Below are 18,898 nucleotides of genomic sequence, written 5' to 3' on the forward strand. Positions count from 1 at the left end.
CATGCCAGCCTTGGGACCGTGGACTGCTGATGCTGGGCGAGGAGCCCTGGCCCGGGTCTCGTCCTCGCGCCTTGCCGACGGCCATTGGTGTGGCCATGTTTGGAACTGCACCCTCGGTATCAAAGCGCACGACCTTGGTTTGTTTATCGTGGCATGATCGACCGTCAGGACATGGAGACAAGCACGACAAGCCAGCACCACGCACCGCGAACCCCTCGCACGATGTAGCTCTCGTGCGACCCTATCCCACAAGAGAATGCCTGTCTGGCAGGCTGTCCTGTCTGAAACGGCCCGTGGTGTGTGGTGTTCCAGAGCCGAGCTGAATACCCGAATAGAACCACACTGCACACACAGTCTGTGGGCAGCGAGCACCGAGATGGAGATGGAATTGTCGTAGCATTTGCCCCGATCCCGTCTCCGCGCAGACACCCTGCATTTGCGATTGGCCACAAGGTTCATGCGTCCCCAGGGTTGTACTATGTCAATCTGCTGCTCGGACGGCGAGGGGGAAAACCCATCAGATTGGATTTGTCGGAAACGTGGTAGTCCCCATGCAAACCTTGGAAGTTTATGTTGTCGCCGCTTTTCTCCCTCAGCGCTCCAGATCTGGAGCAGATGCAGATGGGGAGTCGCATTTTCAGGGGCACAAGGGTCGTGCATCCCCTGGCGATTGATTGCCCACTGAGGGGCCCGGGTCTCCTCTGCTGGAATTAATCTAATTGACAGCTCCCGGGAGATCAAACACTCATCCAGTTGATCCCACCCAGACAATGCAGCAGTCTGGCCACTCTGCTACACAGTAGACCGACGACCACACTCACCGAGTTTGACTGGTTGATTGTCTCGTGATCCTGCGTCCAGGCACATTCCTCTATCAGGCCTGAGGCACTCGAAACAGCCCAAAGGAAGCTTAATCATTCAGTCGACCGACGACGCTCCCACACCCACACCTGTTCGGTCTGGCCTATTCGCCATCCAACCTGGACCATGTCGGCGACAGATCCCATATCTCCCCCAGGGGACCCTGCGCCAGAGGTCCTTGATGGTCGCATCTGGGTCGACGGCTGCTGGGATTTCTTCCACCACGGCCATGCCGGCGCCATGCTGCAGGCCCGCCAGCTCGGCGACGAGCTGTATGTCGGCGTTCATTCGGACGAATCCATCCTGGAGAACAAGGGTCCTACAGTCATGAACCTCCAAGAGAGGTGAGACAACCCATCTTGAGACTCTTCTGTTCCTCTGAATTTTTTTCTGACACCTACACAGGCTCGCTGCCGTGGATGCCTGCCGCTGGGTGACCCGCTCAGTCTCTCACGCCCCCTATGTCACCCAGCTCGACTGGATCACCCACTACGGTTGCCGTTACGTCGTGCACGGCGATGACATCACCTCTGACAGCAGCGGTGAGGACTGCTACCGCTTTGTGAAGGAGGCTGGCCGCTTCAAGGTCGTCAAGCGCACACCCTCTATTTCCACCACCGACCTCGTCGGCCGCATGCTGCTTTGCACCCGCACCCACTTCATCAAGTCTTTGCGGCGAACGCTGGCGGGCAGTGATGGCTATGGGAGTGATTCAGAGCGCAAGGCCGAGGGTGCGGCCATGACGGAGCGAATGAGACAGTATGCCACCGATGAGACGGCTCTGAAGCCCGGCGCAAGCGTATGGTTCTGGGAGACGAGCTCGCTGCATGCCAAAACTGGGCACGACGACATCGACGACAAGGGGACCTTCACGCAGCTGTTTGAAGGACCGACACCGAAGCCTGGCCAGAGGGTAGTGTACGTCGATGGCGGTTTTGACCTGTTCTCGAGTGGCCACATCGAGTTTCTGCGCCTGGTCGTCGAGGTGGAGGAGAAGAAGGCTGCGGAGAAGGGGTGGGATAAGGACTATTCGCCTGTATACGTCGTTGCGGGCGTGCACGACGACGAGGTCATCAACCACTGGAAGGGGGTCAACTATCCCATCATGAACATCTACGAGAGAGGCCTTTGTGTGCTCCAATGCCGGTACGTCAATTGCGTCATCTTCGGGGCCCCGTTCACGCCCACAAAGAACTACCTCACATCCTGGTCCTGGGGCGCCCCAGATGCCGTCTACCACGGTCCCACCTCCTTTATGCCTCTCACCTACGACCCCTACTCGGAAGCAAAGGCCCTCGGTATCTACCAGGAGATCGGGCAGCATAGCTTCCAGGATGTCAACGCAGGCAACATCGTAGACCGTATCATGAAGAGTCGGAAACAGTACGAGGAGAGGCAGAGGAGGAAGGGCGAGAAGGCCGATGTCGAGGCAGCTGCTAAGCTGAGGGAACAATTGGAGGAGGAGCAGAGGAAGAAAGAAGCACAAAGCTCAGCATAGCTGGGTTCTCTCTGGCCATAATTGACCACAGACTAGCAAGATATCATCTGGGAAAACGTCTCATCGGCAGCTCCTAGGTCTACCTTAACTTCTCTGCTTTACCCATCTATGGAAACCAGGTGGTATTATGTCCAAGCTACGAATCTTTGGATGGCCTCGGCGAATTACGGGGCCCCCCGAGAGCCTTGAAGATGCTGGTTTCATCACATCATAGAGCGTGGCACGATCTTCAACAGAATCTTGACGGAACCTAGCAGCGATTCATAAAATGGTGAAAAGTCATTGCTTCTTATAAATCCCCTGAAGCTCATTTCAAGGCCCCGGTCATATACGAGCAGTTCTTCGTGGTAGACCTGTCGTTCATGCACGGGCATGATGGTTGGGCTTCAGGCTGAAGGTGGTGTCTGAGATAACTATTACTGATAATTAATAATCCATGAGCACACTGTTGCCCTATTTTACATTCCTGGGATGGCCCCGTAGGAGAAGGTAATGCCTGGTAAACACACAAAATTGTGCTGTTGAGACCTTGGGTGACCCATAATTTGGTAGCAGGTGGCTGTGTTTTAATCCCACCTTGCAATGCCCTTGGACCCAAGTATCGTTGAGAACAAATACTGTTGCTCTGACGATGAATTCCTGTGGATCAGATCATGGCCGCCCAGCCTCCCATACGAACCTGACCTGATGAGTTGAACAAGTCGAAGCCGCTCGCCCTGAGGTGCCCTCCCATATTAGCTGGCCAGTGCGAGGGTGTCGTACCACTCAGTAGTACACGAGTGAATTTTCGGCAAAAAGTCAACTCACGAGAGGAACGGTATGCAGAAAGCAGGCCTGTTGATGGTCTATTTGGTATCACATAGGCAGCTAGAAGGATGGCCATCCCTTGTTGCCTTGAAAAAACGCCTTGGTCTACTCGGTTCTCGATGTTTAGTACTCCCCAGAGACACTCTCAAAGATACAGCGTTTAGGAATGCCATCGAACATGTTTGATTGTGCAAAAATGGATAGACAATTGCATCGTACAGACAAACAAACGGACCCCGATCACCAATCAAAAACTTGACCACCAGATGGAATTGAACCTCAACTTTTGTATCAACACCCTCAGCCTCGCCGGTACAGTGTGGCCTCCCTGCGAAACTATAAGGACAGCCAGCTTCAGCTGCAACGCAACCCAGCGGGCGCTTGCCCAGAGCTCTTTGCTTGCTTGACCTTCTATATCTTTACCCGCAATTAGCCCTCTACATCTATTGATAACATTGATCACAGTGGTAGTGAGGACGGCGACAGGAATACTTGAAGTGGAACAGAAGGCGTAGGCGCGGTGGGCAGGTATCATTCGGATAATATTTTGTACGCATATCAATCGCGCAGAAACCTGCCGAATTTGAATGATACTGCAAGATCAAATTTTCTTAACGTTGATGATTATTTTTTGCTCCTGGACCAGTTGTTCATTGATGCTCTATTTTCGCGTATGGTCGAGGTCCTCAGCCATCAGTCTCTTAATCGAGCACACCAATCTTGCCCAACTTGACCATGCCGACAGGCCTGGCGAGTACAACGGTGGCAAGAGCAGAGGAAGAAACCCTTTTTGGACTAACCGAATCGAAGACTTAGTACAGCCAAATTCTTCCTCTCACTTCTAGATGATTGTTCATTTTTTTTCTATGTGCTTATTGCATTGGATCTGTATCCGATACGAGGGTGGTGTAGTACAAAGGGGCAACATTAAGTCATAGACAATGCATACTCGTGTATCACAGCACAGAGCTAATCTTTCTGTCAAGCCAATACGCAATTACCATGGTTCTTCCAATTTCCCGGCACCTTCCTGAGATCTTGCCAAGCTACGACCATCACAACGGGGCGCTGAGTCCTTGTTTACAGGATTTCTTCACCGCCGGCATATCTGACCTTTTTTTCCTGGTGCCTCAGTGAGTCTGTGACGCAAACGTCTTGAATTATAAACAGGCATCAGTCACCAGCGCCCAAACTTCGAGTTCGTCATGCCAAAAAGCAAACTTATGAGCCTTCATTGTCTGCTGATATCCATAAATGGCGGACGTACTTACTGTCAAACTAATGCTACCGCAATATATTGATAATCACATTAATTTGTACACAAGCAACGAATGCCCGTATCTGCCATGGTCCTTCCTCTTTCAGGGTAACTGTCGTGTTAGTTGCCAAATGTGGAGTAGGCAGACCCTCCAAATTGCATACTGTCTACACTGAACAAGATCAAGTGCTGTTTCTGTATTTTGTACGCATGAGAGGATTGAGCTGAAGCTTGGCATACGTGCAGCCCACGAAATTCTGTCTTCCGATCACGGCAATGCATATCCACAAAATGGGCACAAGAAGGGCGTTGTGATGTGCGGGTGATGACAATAGCAGAGACGGGGCACGCAAGCCACGCAAGAAAAGTGCCCCGTGATAAGAAATAAATCCAAGGGCCGTCGGCAATTGGCGTCTACCAGCGGTTAAATGCGGCATCACATCTCAATTTCCCACCTCACTAGTCCGATTTCCAAGATCTTTCGCCTCGCGACGACATGACGCCCTCTGATATTCTGCCGCAGGAAAATCTCAAACAAAATCCGGTTCGAACACGGTCTGACCGAGCGAAAAGATCCATATTTCCACTGATAAGCTTTCGCAGGGCCGCGGTGCAGCCGTAGTGCAGGCCGACACGTGTCGCCGCAGTGCTCTGATATCGACGCGCGGTAGGTGGGCGGCCGAAGGGACGGGACATGATGCCTATACGCAGGAGGACTGACTCTCGATATGCATAAGTCACTTGTCAGACGAGCACAATACCTAAGTTTATCGGAAAGCTTAGAAGACGATCAAACCGTATCTGGCTTTAAATCATATCGAAATCTGACTTAAGTCGAACCGAATCTGACTCAAATGCCTTGAAATGCGGATTATTCTCCGGGCGCGATGGCCGCTGGCAACTCGTGTCTGGATATCAGAGAACGACAACCGGAGCTGCAGATAGCCGGACGTCTTCAACGCCCAGACGCCCAGCGCTTTGGGATGTTGAGAAGCATGGCAGGGCGATGCAAGGTCCTAACAAAGAGACAGCGGCAAACTTGTCAAGATGAGGAAGGCGGTAGGAAAGGGGAGAGATTAGACTAAGCACGCCTAGATCCGGCATACAACGTCCATCGCAGCACAAGAGCGAGAGGCCGAGTCTAAAGGTCTCAGCGGCACTGCATTGAGCAACCCCCCCGACTCCCTCCATGCGCACATGCGCAGGGGCAACGACCGGTCCGGAACACGGAGCCTGTTAGTATGGATGTTTGCATTATCAAACTAATACACCGTCTGTTGTCCATCATGAATCAAGCAGCCATTGGCCAATGAGTCACTTGCCCCCTGGATCGGGACGAACTTGTTGGTCCACCTGGGTTCCAAGGTCACTTTCTCGAAGCCAACGTCTTCTTATAAGAGCAATTGAAACCTCGCTAGAAGTTTTCTAGACTGGTCCTTTGTCTCTAACCTACCCGCTCTTTCCTGTGGTAAACCTTGAGAGTCCTGTAAATTTCCATCCAACCTTTCTTTGTGTGTTGCCCTTGACCAGACCAGTCCCCATCGTTGACCCCTTGATACCCCAACCACACGCCTCTTTTCACTGGGGCACGTAGTCGCCCACAATATCCACCATGGCTCCCGGCTTGATCACTCCCACCACCTCCGCATCGGATGTGGACCTCACCTCCAAGGCCATCGAACACAAACTGGAGAAGATCAATGGCACCAGCACGGACGCACCCTCCAAGCTGGCCGAGTTGGACGCCTCCAAGCTCACATACACCCTCACCAAGAACCCACGCCCCGTCCCGGACGAGGTAACAGCCACCAGTGGCAACGAGACGATATGCTCAGACCACATGATCACCGTGGGGTGGTCCGCCTCCCACGGCTGGGCCGCCCCTGAGCTCAAGCCCTACGGGCCCCTAAGCCTGATGCCCACGGCCTCGGTCCTGCACTACGCCACCGAGTGCTTCGAGGGCCTCAAGGCGTACCGGGGCTTCGACGGCAAGCTGAGGCTGTTCCGGCCGGACTGCAACGCCAAGCGCCTCCTCATGTCCAGCCTCCGCATCAGCCTCCCGGGCTTCGCGCCCGCCGAGCTCGAGCGCCTCGTCGTGGCGCTGATGGAGGTCGACGGGCCCAAGTGGCTGCCCCGCGACCGCCCCGGCAGCTTCCTTTACATCCGCCCCGCCCTGATCGGCACGCACCAGCAGCTGGGCGTGCAGGCGCCCAGGGAGGCCCTGCTGTTCATCACCGTGTCCTTCATGCCCCGCATGGACGCGCCGCAGGGCGGCATGAAGCTGCACACCAGCCCGGAGGATATGGTGCGCGCCTGGGTCGGCGGGTTCGGATACGCAAAGGTGGGCGCCAACTATGGGCCCAGCCTGCTTGCCACCCAGGAGGCACGAAACAGAGGTTTCGGACAGATCCTCTGGTTGTATGGCCCCGAGGGCTACTGTACCGAGGCGGGCGCGTCGAACTTCTTCGTCGTGTGGAAGTGCAAGGAGACCGGCAGGACGCAGCTTGTCACGGCGCCGCTGGACGACAGACTCATCCTCGACGGCGTCACCAGGAGGAGCATCGTGCAGCTTGTACGGGAGAGGTTGGGCGATGAGGTGGACGTCGTGGAGAGGAAGTACACAATCGATGAGGTTCTTGAGGCTGAAAGGGAAGGGCGAATGGTCGAGTCATTCGCGGCTGGCACGGCTGTAAGTCTCCTTGCCCCTTGCTTTCAACTCCGCCATCTGTAACTTTGCTAATCGTTCCAACCTCTAGTTCTTCGTCTGCCCTGTTTCTATGATTCACCACAGAGGAAAGGAAGTTACTTTCGACATGGGCAACGGCGAGGGAGCAAAGTATACCCAGATCATTAAGAAGTGGATGAAAGATATCATGTATGGCGGTGATGACCACGCATGGGGCGTCGTTGTGCAAGAGCAGGCATAAGCGTCTGAACCTTGGTGGTTTTCTTTTTGTCAGTAAAGCATCGCAGGTAGGCGTTACGGTCTTTGGGGCTAGGGGGCGTTTGTATTTCTGATAGAGACGACTGTCAAAGACGAGTAGTCTACGAAATTTCGAGCTGAATTGAGCAATGTCGGCTAGAAACACCTTGTGCACATGGAATCTCAAATTTCCTTAGAAACAGCCCCCGTCTTCCTTCAACCCACATCTTGAAATCCCAGATCTTGGTCTGTTGGGGACAGCAGGAAGAAGCATGCCCCATATGAGCTCAGCAAGAGAAAGCAGCACGCACCAACCATGCCGCTTCGGAGGCTAGATAGAAGGAGCTACCACTGGAGGAGTCTCCATTGACGATGGGAAGAATGAGGTTTTGGAACGTCCTCGACCTTTCCTCAGTCTTCCAACAGAAACTGTTGCAGTAGAGCAGACATGGCACCATGGATCTTCCTGCCGAATTCCTGTAGATAGTGTGAGCATTCATCAAGAAATTTCAGGGTCTCAGGTCGAAGCTTACCTTCTCACATGTCCGAGCTTCCTCGTGCGAGTCTTCGATGATGCCTTCTGCTTCTGCGTCAAAAGCCTTCATTTCTCGCGCGAGTGACTCTCGCACGTCTTTGATGCAGTCACTCTGGCTCATTTGAAGATGAGTACTGCCGGTCATTTCCGCGATTTTGGTTTGGACATCCCGGTCAGCAGCCTCCCAATCATCCCACAGGCGCTTCACTTGCGATTCAAGAATCTTTAGACAGTCACCCAGCGACGCAACTTCCTGACCAATGTGAACTTCGCGGCGAGTTATGTTGCCGTCGTCATGGGTGAAGGTTTCGTTGATAGTCGTCTCAGAGGGTGATCCGGCCATTCTCTTGTGATTAGATTCCACAAGAGCGAGAACACGATCATCTTCGGCATCCGTGTCGGTCATGATTCCCTTTAAGGCTTCATGAAGGTCTTTGAGCTGAGTGAGACCATTGCTGTAGAGATTGTTGGACTCAGCCGCAATGTTGCCTGCTCAGAAATAGGGCGTCAGTCCGTATGGCATGGTTCAGGGTACGCAAGAATGAAAAAACAGAAGTGCAGTCGCACCTGCGAGCTCGTCTCTCAAGTCTTTGGCCTCTGCCAGCCCAATAGTAGCATATTTATGCTGGGTCTCGCGATGTTGTACATCTTGGTTGCGCGGCTGTGGGCGATTCTGCTGTTGCAGTGGACGAGGTGGAGGCCCCATCTGGCCCTTGGAATGCTGCGCAGGGCGTCTCTGTTTGCCGAAGAAAGCGGCTGTTATATCGACGTACTGAGGTTCTTTAGGAGATATAGATGTGTGCGCGGTCGAGACCTCTCCGTCGTCTGACTTGAGACGTTCGAGCAAGCTGTTATGACTGCCGTTCTGTTGGAGGGAAGAGTTCACGGGTTCCAGACGGACTCGCTTGACGCCATTTCGGCCCCAGTCAGTGTTGCTAGCATACATGTTGTACCAATAATCTATTGATACGCTTGAATCGCGGGCGAAGGTTTCTGATGGCTCATGCCTTGTGTTGTCGACCAAGGTGATGCCCGAACCAGTCGCAAGGGTCCAACGCCCCAAAGAGTGGAACAGGGGCTTGTGTATGACGAGATGCTTGCGACTGCTGATGGTTCAAACAAACAGTGACCAGGGTATTATGTGTGTCGAAGGGTGACGAACTACAGAAGTGACCACTGCCAGCCAGATACAGAGCGCTGGTGGTCTGTCGGTTGAGGAAGGCACGCTGGTCCAAGGGCTGCGGTTGCCCAAGTGTGCAACAACCCAATGTTCGTTCTGGCACTCGCCGACTGCGAGGACATTCAACACGAGCGTCCAATGGTATGGCTTTCTCATCTCAAGCCTGCATAGATTATTTGCAGACGCCTGATGCTCAGCATGTCTTGATTTAGCAAGTCCTACATATTCCATTGAAGTTGGGAAGGAGGCCCTCCCGAAGTGCGCAGCTGCTCCCACCCCAATCAAGGGTTTCGCAGTAGGACAAGATTATCCGCAGAGACCCGTGTGAGAAATGGTGCAACACCCGTTATCGAGAAATGGGAATTGGTGGGAAGAGGTATGGGGAAAACGAACATTTCTATAGCTGGGAACGAGTCCTACATCGTTGTCTCAGTGCCGCAGGGTCAATCAACCACGCTTGCTGTCTCACGTCAGACCTTTGACGACCCTTATGTCTCAATTCTCAGCTGAGGAGGTGCCTAAGACCATGCCTTGCGGCGCGATGCGTCTGTGGTTTTGCTCGAGACGTTGTCCACCCAAATTCTGTCATCAAGACATGTTGCTGCCAACCTGGTTGCTTACCGCCGGCACATCTCCCCCTATCATTTCTGGAACGACACAACGGCATACCGAAAGCTGCCATTGGCATATCCCCTTCGCATAGCACGGAACGCCTGCAGGAAAGCGATTCCATCCCTGCCCTGGCTGAGCGCGAAGGCCCACAGGGACGGGTTCTGGACCAATGACCACGAGATGTCCCTGAGGCGCAGCCCCTTGTTAGCATGGGCCCTATTAAACGTTGCTTGAGAGGTTCCGTTCAGGAGTGACCTACCAGGTCGCCTTGACATCATTCGATATGTCCTTTGGCCCCCCAAAGACACTCAGACCAGCCTCCTTTGCGTAATTGACGTAGTCAGCCTGTGCGCACAATGGCGGCAGAAGCATTCCATCTATGGTCATGTTAACATTGTTGAGTGTTTGCCTCGGGATCCTCTAACTGGGGCTAAGCAAACAAAGATGGTCGGCGACTTCATCTGGGATCGACGCACCTTCAATGGGTTTTATATCATCGGTGAATTCCTTGTCGCCCAGGCCCTCCGCTTTGAACCAGTCGGCCAGGGCGAGCTTGCCGCCCTTCTTCAAAGACTTGTGGGCATTCTGGAAGAACAGGGATTTATTCGGGAAATGGCTCAATGCCTCGCAGATCCAGACGGCGTCAAACGACTCGGACTGTGCGGCGAAGACGTCTCCCATCTTCTCGGCGTCGAGCTCTATGAACTTGACCTTGCCCTTGCCGATCTTGAGGAAACCCTCCTGGTCTGCCTCCTGGTCTGACAGGCTGGCGTCTTCCTTGGCGGCCTCAGATTTGGTAAGGCGTGTCGCCATCTCGACCTGCTTTGTAGAGATGGTGATGCCGGTCACCGTGCAGCCCAGCTGTGAGGCAAGGTATCGCGAAGTGCCACCGATCCCGCATCCCACGTCCAGGACCTTGCTCCCTTCGCTTATTTGCGAGGTCTCCAGCAGCAGGCGGATGAGATTAATCTGTGCTTGCTCCTTGGTCTCACTAGCCTTTGACTCTGGCGTGGGCCAGTAGCCGTGGTGGATGTGGGTGCCCCTGTGGAGAGGAGCGCATCGTTAGCAAGCGCGGTGCCATGGTCGTTCAAAGCACAAAGTCGTGGGAGCCGAGATAGGCCTCTCTTGACCGTTAATGGAACAGAAGAGCCTGGACAGTGGCATCTCGAGTATCCACGTCATTGACGTACCACAGGCTCAAGTAATACTCGCTGGCCAGATCATAATGTGTTTTGATCCTATCCTTGAGAGCTTGCATGGTGTCATGCGCGAGGCCAAGTGGGGTCTCATATTGTTTGCTAAGCGCAGTGTTGTCTTCTACCGTGGTCGCGGCCATTGTGAATCAGATTAGGTTGAGTTTGCGAGTACAACTGTGTCGATTATGAGTGCACGTAGACGCAGTGAGGGAGCTGTGTTTTGTCAATCATTCAAGCTTCTACTTAGAATTACCATTTTGGAGCGTTGGTTGAGCTCATTCCCGCAGACGTTCATGCCTGCCTCATCTGAAGTTTGAAGCTGAATTGGGGGTCGTGATTGGCCCGCCCAGGGGCTTGAAGCACGAAGCTCGGCTTGCTTTGGCCGGACAGCCGCTTCCTTGCTTGTGACAGGTGAGGGACCAGAGCTCTGGAGCTCGTTTCCCCACCTTGTTTGTCTCAGGCTCTCAGCAGTCTCAGCAGTGGCCTCAACAGCTCTGAGTTTGCGAGTCTACGGGCAAGGGCACCGCCACAAAGACGAAGCTGGCAGCGGCAGGAAGAAGCAGGGTGCTTGCTTGCCCAACAGCTCTGTGGCTTGAAACTTTGGTGGGGCGTCACGGCGTTCGTCGACGAAACTTTGCCAGTCTGCATGACAGCTCCGACCTGATCGGATGTGCCCGACTGCACAGCTGCACCCAGGTCGGCCCTTGGCAACTCTCGTCAACCGTCGACCGTCGAGATATTCCGTCCAGAGCATATGCCTCCGTCTCGTGGGGCTGCGACAACAGTCGGCAGTGATGCCGACAGCGATACTATACAGCGGGGAGTTCGGGATGACAAACTTCGCGTGCGTTCAACAAACCTGAGACAGCTGGCACTGATGCGCAGGGTCCGACTGCCGTGTCCTCTATACTGTGTGCATAGGACCCAGCCCGACGCACGCGTCTCGTTCCTTGGCTGGTCTTGTCGCAAGGTCTTATCTTGAGGCAGATTGCAAGAGAGCATTCCACGACAACAAACCACGACGAGGCCGGCAGCTGACCGGGACAAAATGCTTGGGTACAGATACAGATTTGGTCAGACGTGTGAGCGGTCTGGCCTGGCCTGTCAAGAGGCCCATGGATCAGTCCAGATCAAAACTATTGAGTTCCTTGGTTCCCTCCACGCTGGCCCGCTTACAGGTGGTCGTCAGGACTGGGGCCGGGCTAAAGTGCAGCGTAAGTCCGCATATCCCAACACCTCGTGGCTCTCTCTCCACAGTGACAGTTTCGTCTTGGCGGAAACAGGGCGAGCCGGTGAGGAAAAAAGGCAGAAAGGGCAGTGCAAGGCACTAGTTGTCCTGGACCAATTGCGTCACTGCAGCCCATTCATCCCATGGAACCATCCATCCGAAAGTCACCTGGCTCCAATCCGCCCCGAGGCGGCGCGCGAATCGCCCGCCTAAAGCGTCGCTGCACGACGGGGGCATGCGAGAAGCAAGAGCACATATTGGACAGGAGTGCCGGTGTACATTGCTGCCAATATGTATCCCATGTAACAACACTCAGCGCTGATAAGAATGGTTGCCCCGCGTACTGTACTGCTGCACGGCATCTCGGCTCCCACAGCGCAGGTGGCTGGCCTCTGCAGGTCTCGAAGTGGCCGATTATCCCAGAAATACCCTCCCACCCCTCCCTCGCCTTTGCCACTGCCGTCAGACCTGGGCAAGTCAGATGCTGGGGGCCAGAGGTTGACGCAACAATTGCTGTGGTGCACAGGCACTGCGGTAATTCTTGGCCAGAGGAAACAAGAAACGCATTGAATCAAGCTCACACACTTTCTCTTGCTCTGCCTGATTTGCTAGAAGGGGTCAAGCTTGCAAACTGGACACTCACGGGCGAACTCCATCCACGTTGGCTTGTTTGACTTCATAAGCAAGTCAAGAGCCACCTGCCATCACCCCGTTGCTGACCGACTGTCTTGGGTTGCCCTTTTACCCCTCTGGCAGCTGCAACTACATTCCGGTCGTGTCTTGATTTATTAGTCCCCCAAGGTCCCCTCAACCTTGCAAGAGGCTGCATACTCTCTTCCGCTCCAGCCTATGAGCTTTCCCCGGATCGCAGCCATCCTTCCCAAGCTTCCTCCTACTTTTGGGTTGCCTTAGATCGCCCTAAGCCCGCGTGCCGACTCGACACCTTGGTTCTTATAAGACTGCCTGACCGCCGGACCTGTGCCTGATCTTCAACATTTCCCAGGCTTCTCAAACTTGACCTCACAAAAGACGAGTCAGCGCTAGGTAACATCTCGACTTTTTTGCTCATCGTGCCGGACCAGCCGTCTGGCCACACCACGTAACCCGATTCTCGACCAAGAAGACAACCAGTCATTGCAGACGTCTTGACCGACAAAAAGTCCATATCCTCTCTGTTACAGGCCAGAAACAGTCCGGGTGGGTCAAGACCCAGGTCGACGTGTGCGAAGCCGGTTCCAGAGACCAGACAGACCACCCAAGACACACCAAGAGACATCCGTGCCGTTCAGCCGTTGCACCGTCTGCCAAGCCCCGAAGTGGCCCCAGTTAAACGGCCTCCACGCCACTCGCTGTTCATATCCCCAGCGGCTCCACCATTGAATTGTCGCTATACCATTTTAGGTGAGCCTCAGCCTTCCGACACTTCCTGGCCTCTTCTCTACACCACTCGTTTCCCCTGCGGCGCAGACCTCTGGAGACGCGCCCTCCCACCCAAGCGGATGGCTCCAAAGGCCTGTGACGGCCACACAAGCAGGCCTGTAACTCAACTCTGCTTCCCTAGTGCACTGGGCACTATGCAGGCGGCGCCTGAGGGTGGGAATTGAGGCCCAGTCGGCCGATGCTCGCCTCTCAAATTTCACCATGGGTGCTCGAAATTGTTTGGCATGGGTCCCAACAATGAGATCGGCTCACGGCTACACGGCTCACGGCAGCCTCAACGGCAGCCTCTCTGATAATAGGGCCTCTTGTCCCACTGAGCTTCCTTCCTCGTAAGACTGGACAAGTGTTCCAGAAACTTCGGGCCTCTGACAACATCACCGTCCTGTCTCATATTTGTTCGGTGGCACTTACAGCCTTTCTCACTTGTTGGTGGCATAAGTCCTCCATTTGCTCACCTCCTTGTGTTGCCGAGTGGTGGTGAAATGAGAATACCCACCCTATCCTTTCTTTAGCTGCCTTCGCATTTCTAAGAACAACTCTATTTATTACCCTGCTCTTCAAGTGCGCAGGTCGCAATTGCAATCAACAGTCAGGGGACAATAAGAGCCGAGTGGTACCTCTTTCCGGTCTTCCGTCGAAAACATATCACGGACCCGACCTCTCGTGGCGAAGGGACACGCATTACTGCTTACTCGCTTTCGTGTCTTGCTTCTAAAAAACTGCAGCCTGGGCATCAAGCTGAACAATATGGTTTCCGTCCGCAGACCTCGTCGATCTCCTCGCTACTCCAGCTGGAGTACCTTGGAGACCAGCAGCATGACTTCGATGCCCCACAGCGACACATCCTCACGGCCTCGGAGCCGAGAGACGGGCTTCCCTGAGCCTTTCTGCGGCAGTAAGTCTCGGTCCCCCACGGTATGGTCTTTGAGCAATTGTATTGACCTTGTCATAGGTCGCAACACCACTCTGCCGCATCCCGATGCAGACACATCACCAAACGCCTGCATCTCGCAAGATGACATCTCCCTCAGCCGCGTCGAGTCCCGACAACGACGCTCATTCCGCGCCAAGCACAAGCGAACTATCAGCCACGGTCTCATCACGCCCGAGATGGAGCAGATGTACAGTGAACTGGTTGCTGTAACCAGTGATTCGGATTCCTCACCCACAAGGGAGGACTTGGAAAGGCTGCCTACCATCCCGGGCACGCCAGCCGTGGGACACATGGCGAGGCCGCCCTCCAAGGACGGCGGCGTTAGTCTCGCATCCACCTCGACGGGCGACAACCGAAAGTCGATGGAACACGATCAAAGCAAGTTCCGTTCACGATTGTCGAGTGACGGCTCCTCGGCCAAGTCGAGGAAGAAGGGTTTCATGCAGAGGCTGGGCATCTCACACCACAAATCATAGTGCAGCGGCAGTACTTGCGATGCCACCGCCCGCTCACGCACAGTTGGAGAATGAGAGGTGGAAAACAAGAAGCTCTTCTTACAGAACATTTGGCCATCACCGCCATTAGACCGAGGACTCGGCAAATTGATACTTCCTATAGCGATAGCACGGAGTTTGGTATTTGAAATTCTGGAAATGGGACTGGTCAGGAAAGGATCGGATTGGGTTTGGTTGGGTTGGACGAGGAAGTTGACGATGTTCCTTTGTCGGTTGGGATAAACAGAACCTCGTACACACAAAACAAAATACGGAACATCGTGGAGGAAAGAGGAAAAATAGGCAAAGGGCGAAGTCAGAGACCTACCCCTAAGCCAAGAGACAACCACATACAGATGTCTACACAGCACTACCTAGCTATTCTTCACACTCGCTGCATAGCCTAGCTTTTATTTGTTAATTAGGACCAAGACAACCAAAAGCCAACGCTGGTATTGATTGTATGTACGTGGCTGTATGCTGGCCTCGTCTGATGCTATTACCCCAGTGTGAAGTAGAGGAGTGTGACTGCTATGCTATGGACCACGATGCCTCCTCTCTGGTGGTTCCCGACTTGAGCCCACGCTATTCTGCCACGCACCCACACCCGGTCCCCACCCCCCTTTGCGAACCCCTCCCCACAAAGCCCCCAATCAGCTCCCACGGTAGGTGCTGTAGCTGAAGGGGGCCAGCAGCAGGGGCACGTGGTAGTGCTGGCCCTCCTTGACCTCGAAGACGACGGTGACCTCGGGAAAGAAGGTGTCCTTGCCCTGGGCGGCGAAGTAGCCCTCGGTGTCGAAGCGCAGGGTCCAGCGGCTGGGGCCCCGGATGTCGCCCAGCACGTCCTCGAGGCTGTACACGGGCACCTCGCCGGGCGTGTCCGGGCTGCTGTAGGGCAGCCAGGTGCGCACGCGGCCGTCGTCGTCGGTCGACGACTCGAAGACGATGGGCAGGCCCGACGGGTGCTTGTTGGCGACCCCCGCGCCGTTGCTGTTGCTGGGCGAGGCGGTGGTCGTGTCCGAGGTCAGCTGCAGCCGCACGCCCACGTTCCGGGCTGGGGCGCCGACTGTTGTGTCGAGGATGTGGCAGGTGATTGGGGCTTTGGTGGCCGACGCCATTGTGGAATTCTCGTATGTGTAGACGATAAAGCTTCAGAGTTGAGGGGGGGGGCTTCTGTCGTTTGGTGATGGTGGTTGGAGGCCCTCGTGAACTTAGGTGTAAGTGGGATGGATAGGGGCGGTCGAAGGATTCAGCTCCAGCGGGGTAGAGGGCAGAGAGCAGAGAGCAGAGTAGAGAAGGCCGGCTTGGTTGTTTGCTGATGCTTGGATTGCAAGTGTTCCAAATTCGGGCTGGGGTTTGCCGGTAAGGCTTGGGCCTTGATATTGATGTGCCGGGCGAGTGAATCACGGGGCCTGTTTGAAGTCGAGATGAATTGACTGGTGTGGTGGTGGGCTATGTGCTTCGACTCTGATCTATACTCATTGGCACCAACTACGGAGCAGATCTACCGACTGTCGACTTTGTACCAGGCTTGCGCCGCTGTCCGCCGATCGCCAGAAGGAACCTGCCGGCCATCCGTGGTGAAGGCGACTCTGTCAACAAAAGCAGTGTATGCTGCCTACGGTATATACACTAGACTAACTGATGGATTCTCATGTAGACGAGCTTCTTCTTGGATGGGTTGGATATTTTATTTCTAACCTTAGTTGCCCCAAAATGATCGAACATGTGCCAATTCAGCGTCACCATGTCTCGGAGCCGAAGCGGCCTCATCCCGCCACCCCACCATCCACGACACGCCGCCGGTGACGTTGCCAAGGGTCTCCTTCCAGCTCATCTCACGCACTGAACAAGGTTCTTTCCCAGTCCAGAAGCCACGAGAAGGCACCACAGCTCCAACTAGGCCTCCTGCTCTACCTCTCCCAACCACCGTCGACTCACCCGAAGCTCCCCACTATTGCAGCGACAACTGTCCCATTACCAGATACGAGAGAGACCTGTCATTCAGAGACCCCACTGTCCAGGCGGTCAAACGTCAACAGAAACGCACCCCTTCGCCCACCCCACGAGCCACGCGCTACACAGCTCGACATGTCGTCCACCGCCCTGATTGACGTCGACGACGACGCGTTGGAGCCCACCCTCCAGTCCATCCTGGACCAGCGCTCCCTCCGCTGGATCTTTGTTGGCGGGAAGGGAGGTGTGGGAAAGACCACCACGTCGTGCTCCCTCGCCATCCAGCTCGCAAAAGTGCGCCGTAGCGTCCTGCTCATCTCGACCGACCCAGCCCACAACTTGTCCGATGCCTTCTCGCAAAAGTTCGGCAAGGAGGCCCGCCTGATCGACGGCTTCACGAACCTGTCAGCCATGGAGATCGACCCCAACGGCAGCATCCAGGATCTCCTGGCGGGGCAGGGCGAAGGCGACACAAATCAAGATGCGATGGGCGGCATGGGCGGCATGATGCAGGACCTGGCCTTCGCCATCCCGGGCATCGACGAGGCCATGAGCTTCGCCGAGGTGCTCAAGCAGGTCAAGAGCCTCTCGTACGAGACCATCATCTTCGACACGGCGCCGACGGGCCACACGCTGCGCTTCCTGCAGTTCCCCTCGGTGCTGGAGAAGGCCCTGGCCAAGGTGTCGCAGCTGTCGTCGCAGTACGGCCCACTGCTCAACGGCTTCCTGGGCTCGCAAGGCGGTGCCCTGCCCAACGGCCAGAACCTGGGCGAGATGATGGAGAAGCTCGAGTCGCTGCGCGCCACCATCTCCGAGGTCAACACCCAGTTCAAGGACGAGGCCCTCACCACCTTCGTGTGCGTCTGCATCCCCGAGTTCCTCTCGCTCTACGAGACGGAGCGCATGATCCAGGAGCTCGCCTCGTACGGCATCGACACCCACTCCATCGTCGTCAACCAGCTGCTCTTCCCACGCCCTGGCAGCGAGTGCGAGCAGTGCAACGCCCGCCGCAAGATGCAGAAGAAGTACCTCGACCAGATCGAGGAGCTTTACGACGAGTTCAACGTCGTCAAGATGCCCCTCCTGGTCGAGGAGGTCAGGGGTAAGGAGAAGCTAGAGCGCTTCTCCGAGATGCTTGTCAAGCCGTATGTGCCGCCCTCATAAGGTGGTGTTCGTGGGTGGATGGGTGCTGTTCGGCCTGTGGGATGTATTATAGACGGCCAACTGGGCGTAGCATAGGTAGAACACGAGCGCTCGACAGCTGTATTAATGAGCGTTGACAACCAAAAAAACAATTCCTTTGTTGTGGTGACATGCCTCAGTTCCTTCAGACACTTGGGTGTAATACATACTAGCATTGCGTAATCAGACGAGGATGACTTTGACAGAATCACAGTGATGGTAGCCAGTAACTAGCAGCATGTAGGAAGAGAGAAATAAGAAACAAAAAACACATCAACCGAAACAAACAAGTCACTTGAGGAGCATAACCAGCTTTGTGGAACCGTCATTGCATTCATGAAGCCTAACACAAGTCGAGCGTACTCGTCTATCTGAATAGCCTGGGTTCTCTTATTCTTCCATTTACCCTGCCCTGACGATCATGATCGAGGGAGTCCTGTCCAATGCCAGCTCGCCATTCTGATGACAAGCCGTGACGTTCCTAAAAGTCCGTGTCGTAAAAAGTCAAATCAGTGGGCGGGCATTAGCCCTTTTCTTCCTTTCCTTCCGCAAAGATGCACGTGAAGTGCTCCTGCTGAGACCGAAACGCCAACGCCACTCCGAATGCAAGTCGTTTTAGTTTGGAGGTTATGTTGTCCTCCCTCCCGCATGATGAATGTAGCACGCCTGTCATGCTACACACCTAATCAACGCCGTAGCCGTTCCGTTATGACGAGCCAGAGAAATGCATGCCTCAGTCGCGAACATGATTAATTGAGATGCTGTGCAGCCGGTCGTGGTTGTCGTGACGTCCT

General features: G+C 54.7%; 6 protein-coding genes across 6 annotated transcripts; 4 read left to right on the forward strand and 2 right to left on the reverse strand.

Moving 5' to 3' along the window:
• Positions 1-987: 987 nt before the first annotated feature.
• Positions 988-2,359, forward strand: J7T55_013521 (ethanolamine-phosphate cytidylyltransferase; the record flags this gene model as incomplete). Its single annotated transcript, XM_053141324.1, has 2 exons — positions 988-1,205; positions 1,267-2,359. The coding sequence occupies 2 exons, from the start codon at positions 988-990 to the stop codon at positions 2,357-2,359; spliced, it is 1,311 nt and encodes a 436-aa protein (XP_052995862.1).
• Positions 2,360-6,036: 3,677 nt separating this feature from the next.
• Positions 6,037-7,351, forward strand: J7T55_013522 (branched-chain-amino-acid aminotransferase; the record flags this gene model as incomplete). The annotated part of the gene is made up of 2 exons (XM_053141325.1): positions 6,037-7,113; positions 7,181-7,351. The coding sequence occupies 2 exons, from the start codon at positions 6,037-6,039 to the stop codon at positions 7,349-7,351; spliced, it is 1,248 nt and encodes a 415-aa protein (XP_052995863.1).
• A 407-nt stretch (positions 7,352-7,758) lies between these two features.
• On the reverse strand, positions 7,759-11,010 carry J7T55_013523 (gamma-tocopherol methyltransferase; the record flags this gene model as incomplete). Its single annotated transcript, XM_053141327.1, has 7 exons — positions 7,759-7,824; positions 7,881-8,371; positions 8,450-8,985; positions 9,732-9,860; positions 9,934-10,051; positions 10,151-10,716; positions 10,865-11,010. The coding sequence occupies 7 exons, from the start codon at positions 11,008-11,010 to the stop codon at positions 7,759-7,761; spliced, it is 2,052 nt and encodes a 683-aa protein (XP_052995864.1).
• A 3,275-nt stretch (positions 11,011-14,285) lies between these two features.
• Positions 14,286-14,948, forward strand: J7T55_013524 (uncharacterized protein; the record flags this gene model as incomplete). Its single annotated transcript, XM_053141328.1, has 2 exons — positions 14,286-14,433; positions 14,491-14,948. 2 exons carry the CDS (start codon positions 14,286-14,288, stop codon positions 14,946-14,948), a joined length of 606 nt encoding a protein of 201 aa, XP_052995865.1.
• A 671-nt stretch (positions 14,949-15,619) lies between these two features.
• J7T55_013525 (hydroxyisourate hydrolase) lies at positions 15,620-16,084 on the reverse strand (the record flags this gene model as incomplete). The annotated part of the gene is made up of 1 exon (XM_053141329.1): positions 15,620-16,084. One exon carries the CDS (start codon positions 16,082-16,084, stop codon positions 15,620-15,622), a length of 465 nt encoding a protein of 154 aa, XP_052995866.1.
• A 973-nt stretch (positions 16,085-17,057) lies between these two features.
• On the forward strand, positions 17,058-18,086 carry J7T55_013526 (rsenite translocating atpase; the record flags this gene model as incomplete). Its single annotated transcript, XM_053141330.1, has 1 exon — positions 17,058-18,086. One exon carries the CDS (start codon positions 17,058-17,060, stop codon positions 18,084-18,086), a length of 1,029 nt encoding a protein of 342 aa, XP_052995867.1.
• Between the last annotated feature and the right edge of the window lie 812 nt (positions 18,087-18,898).

The sequence above is a fragment of the Diaporthe amygdali genome, assembly GCF_026229845.1.
Source record: "Diaporthe amygdali strain CAA958 chromosome Unknown NODE_8_length_1307975_cov_65_857355, whole genome shotgun sequence".
Taxonomy (NCBI): domain Eukaryota; kingdom Fungi; phylum Ascomycota; class Sordariomycetes; order Diaporthales; family Diaporthaceae; genus Diaporthe; species Diaporthe amygdali.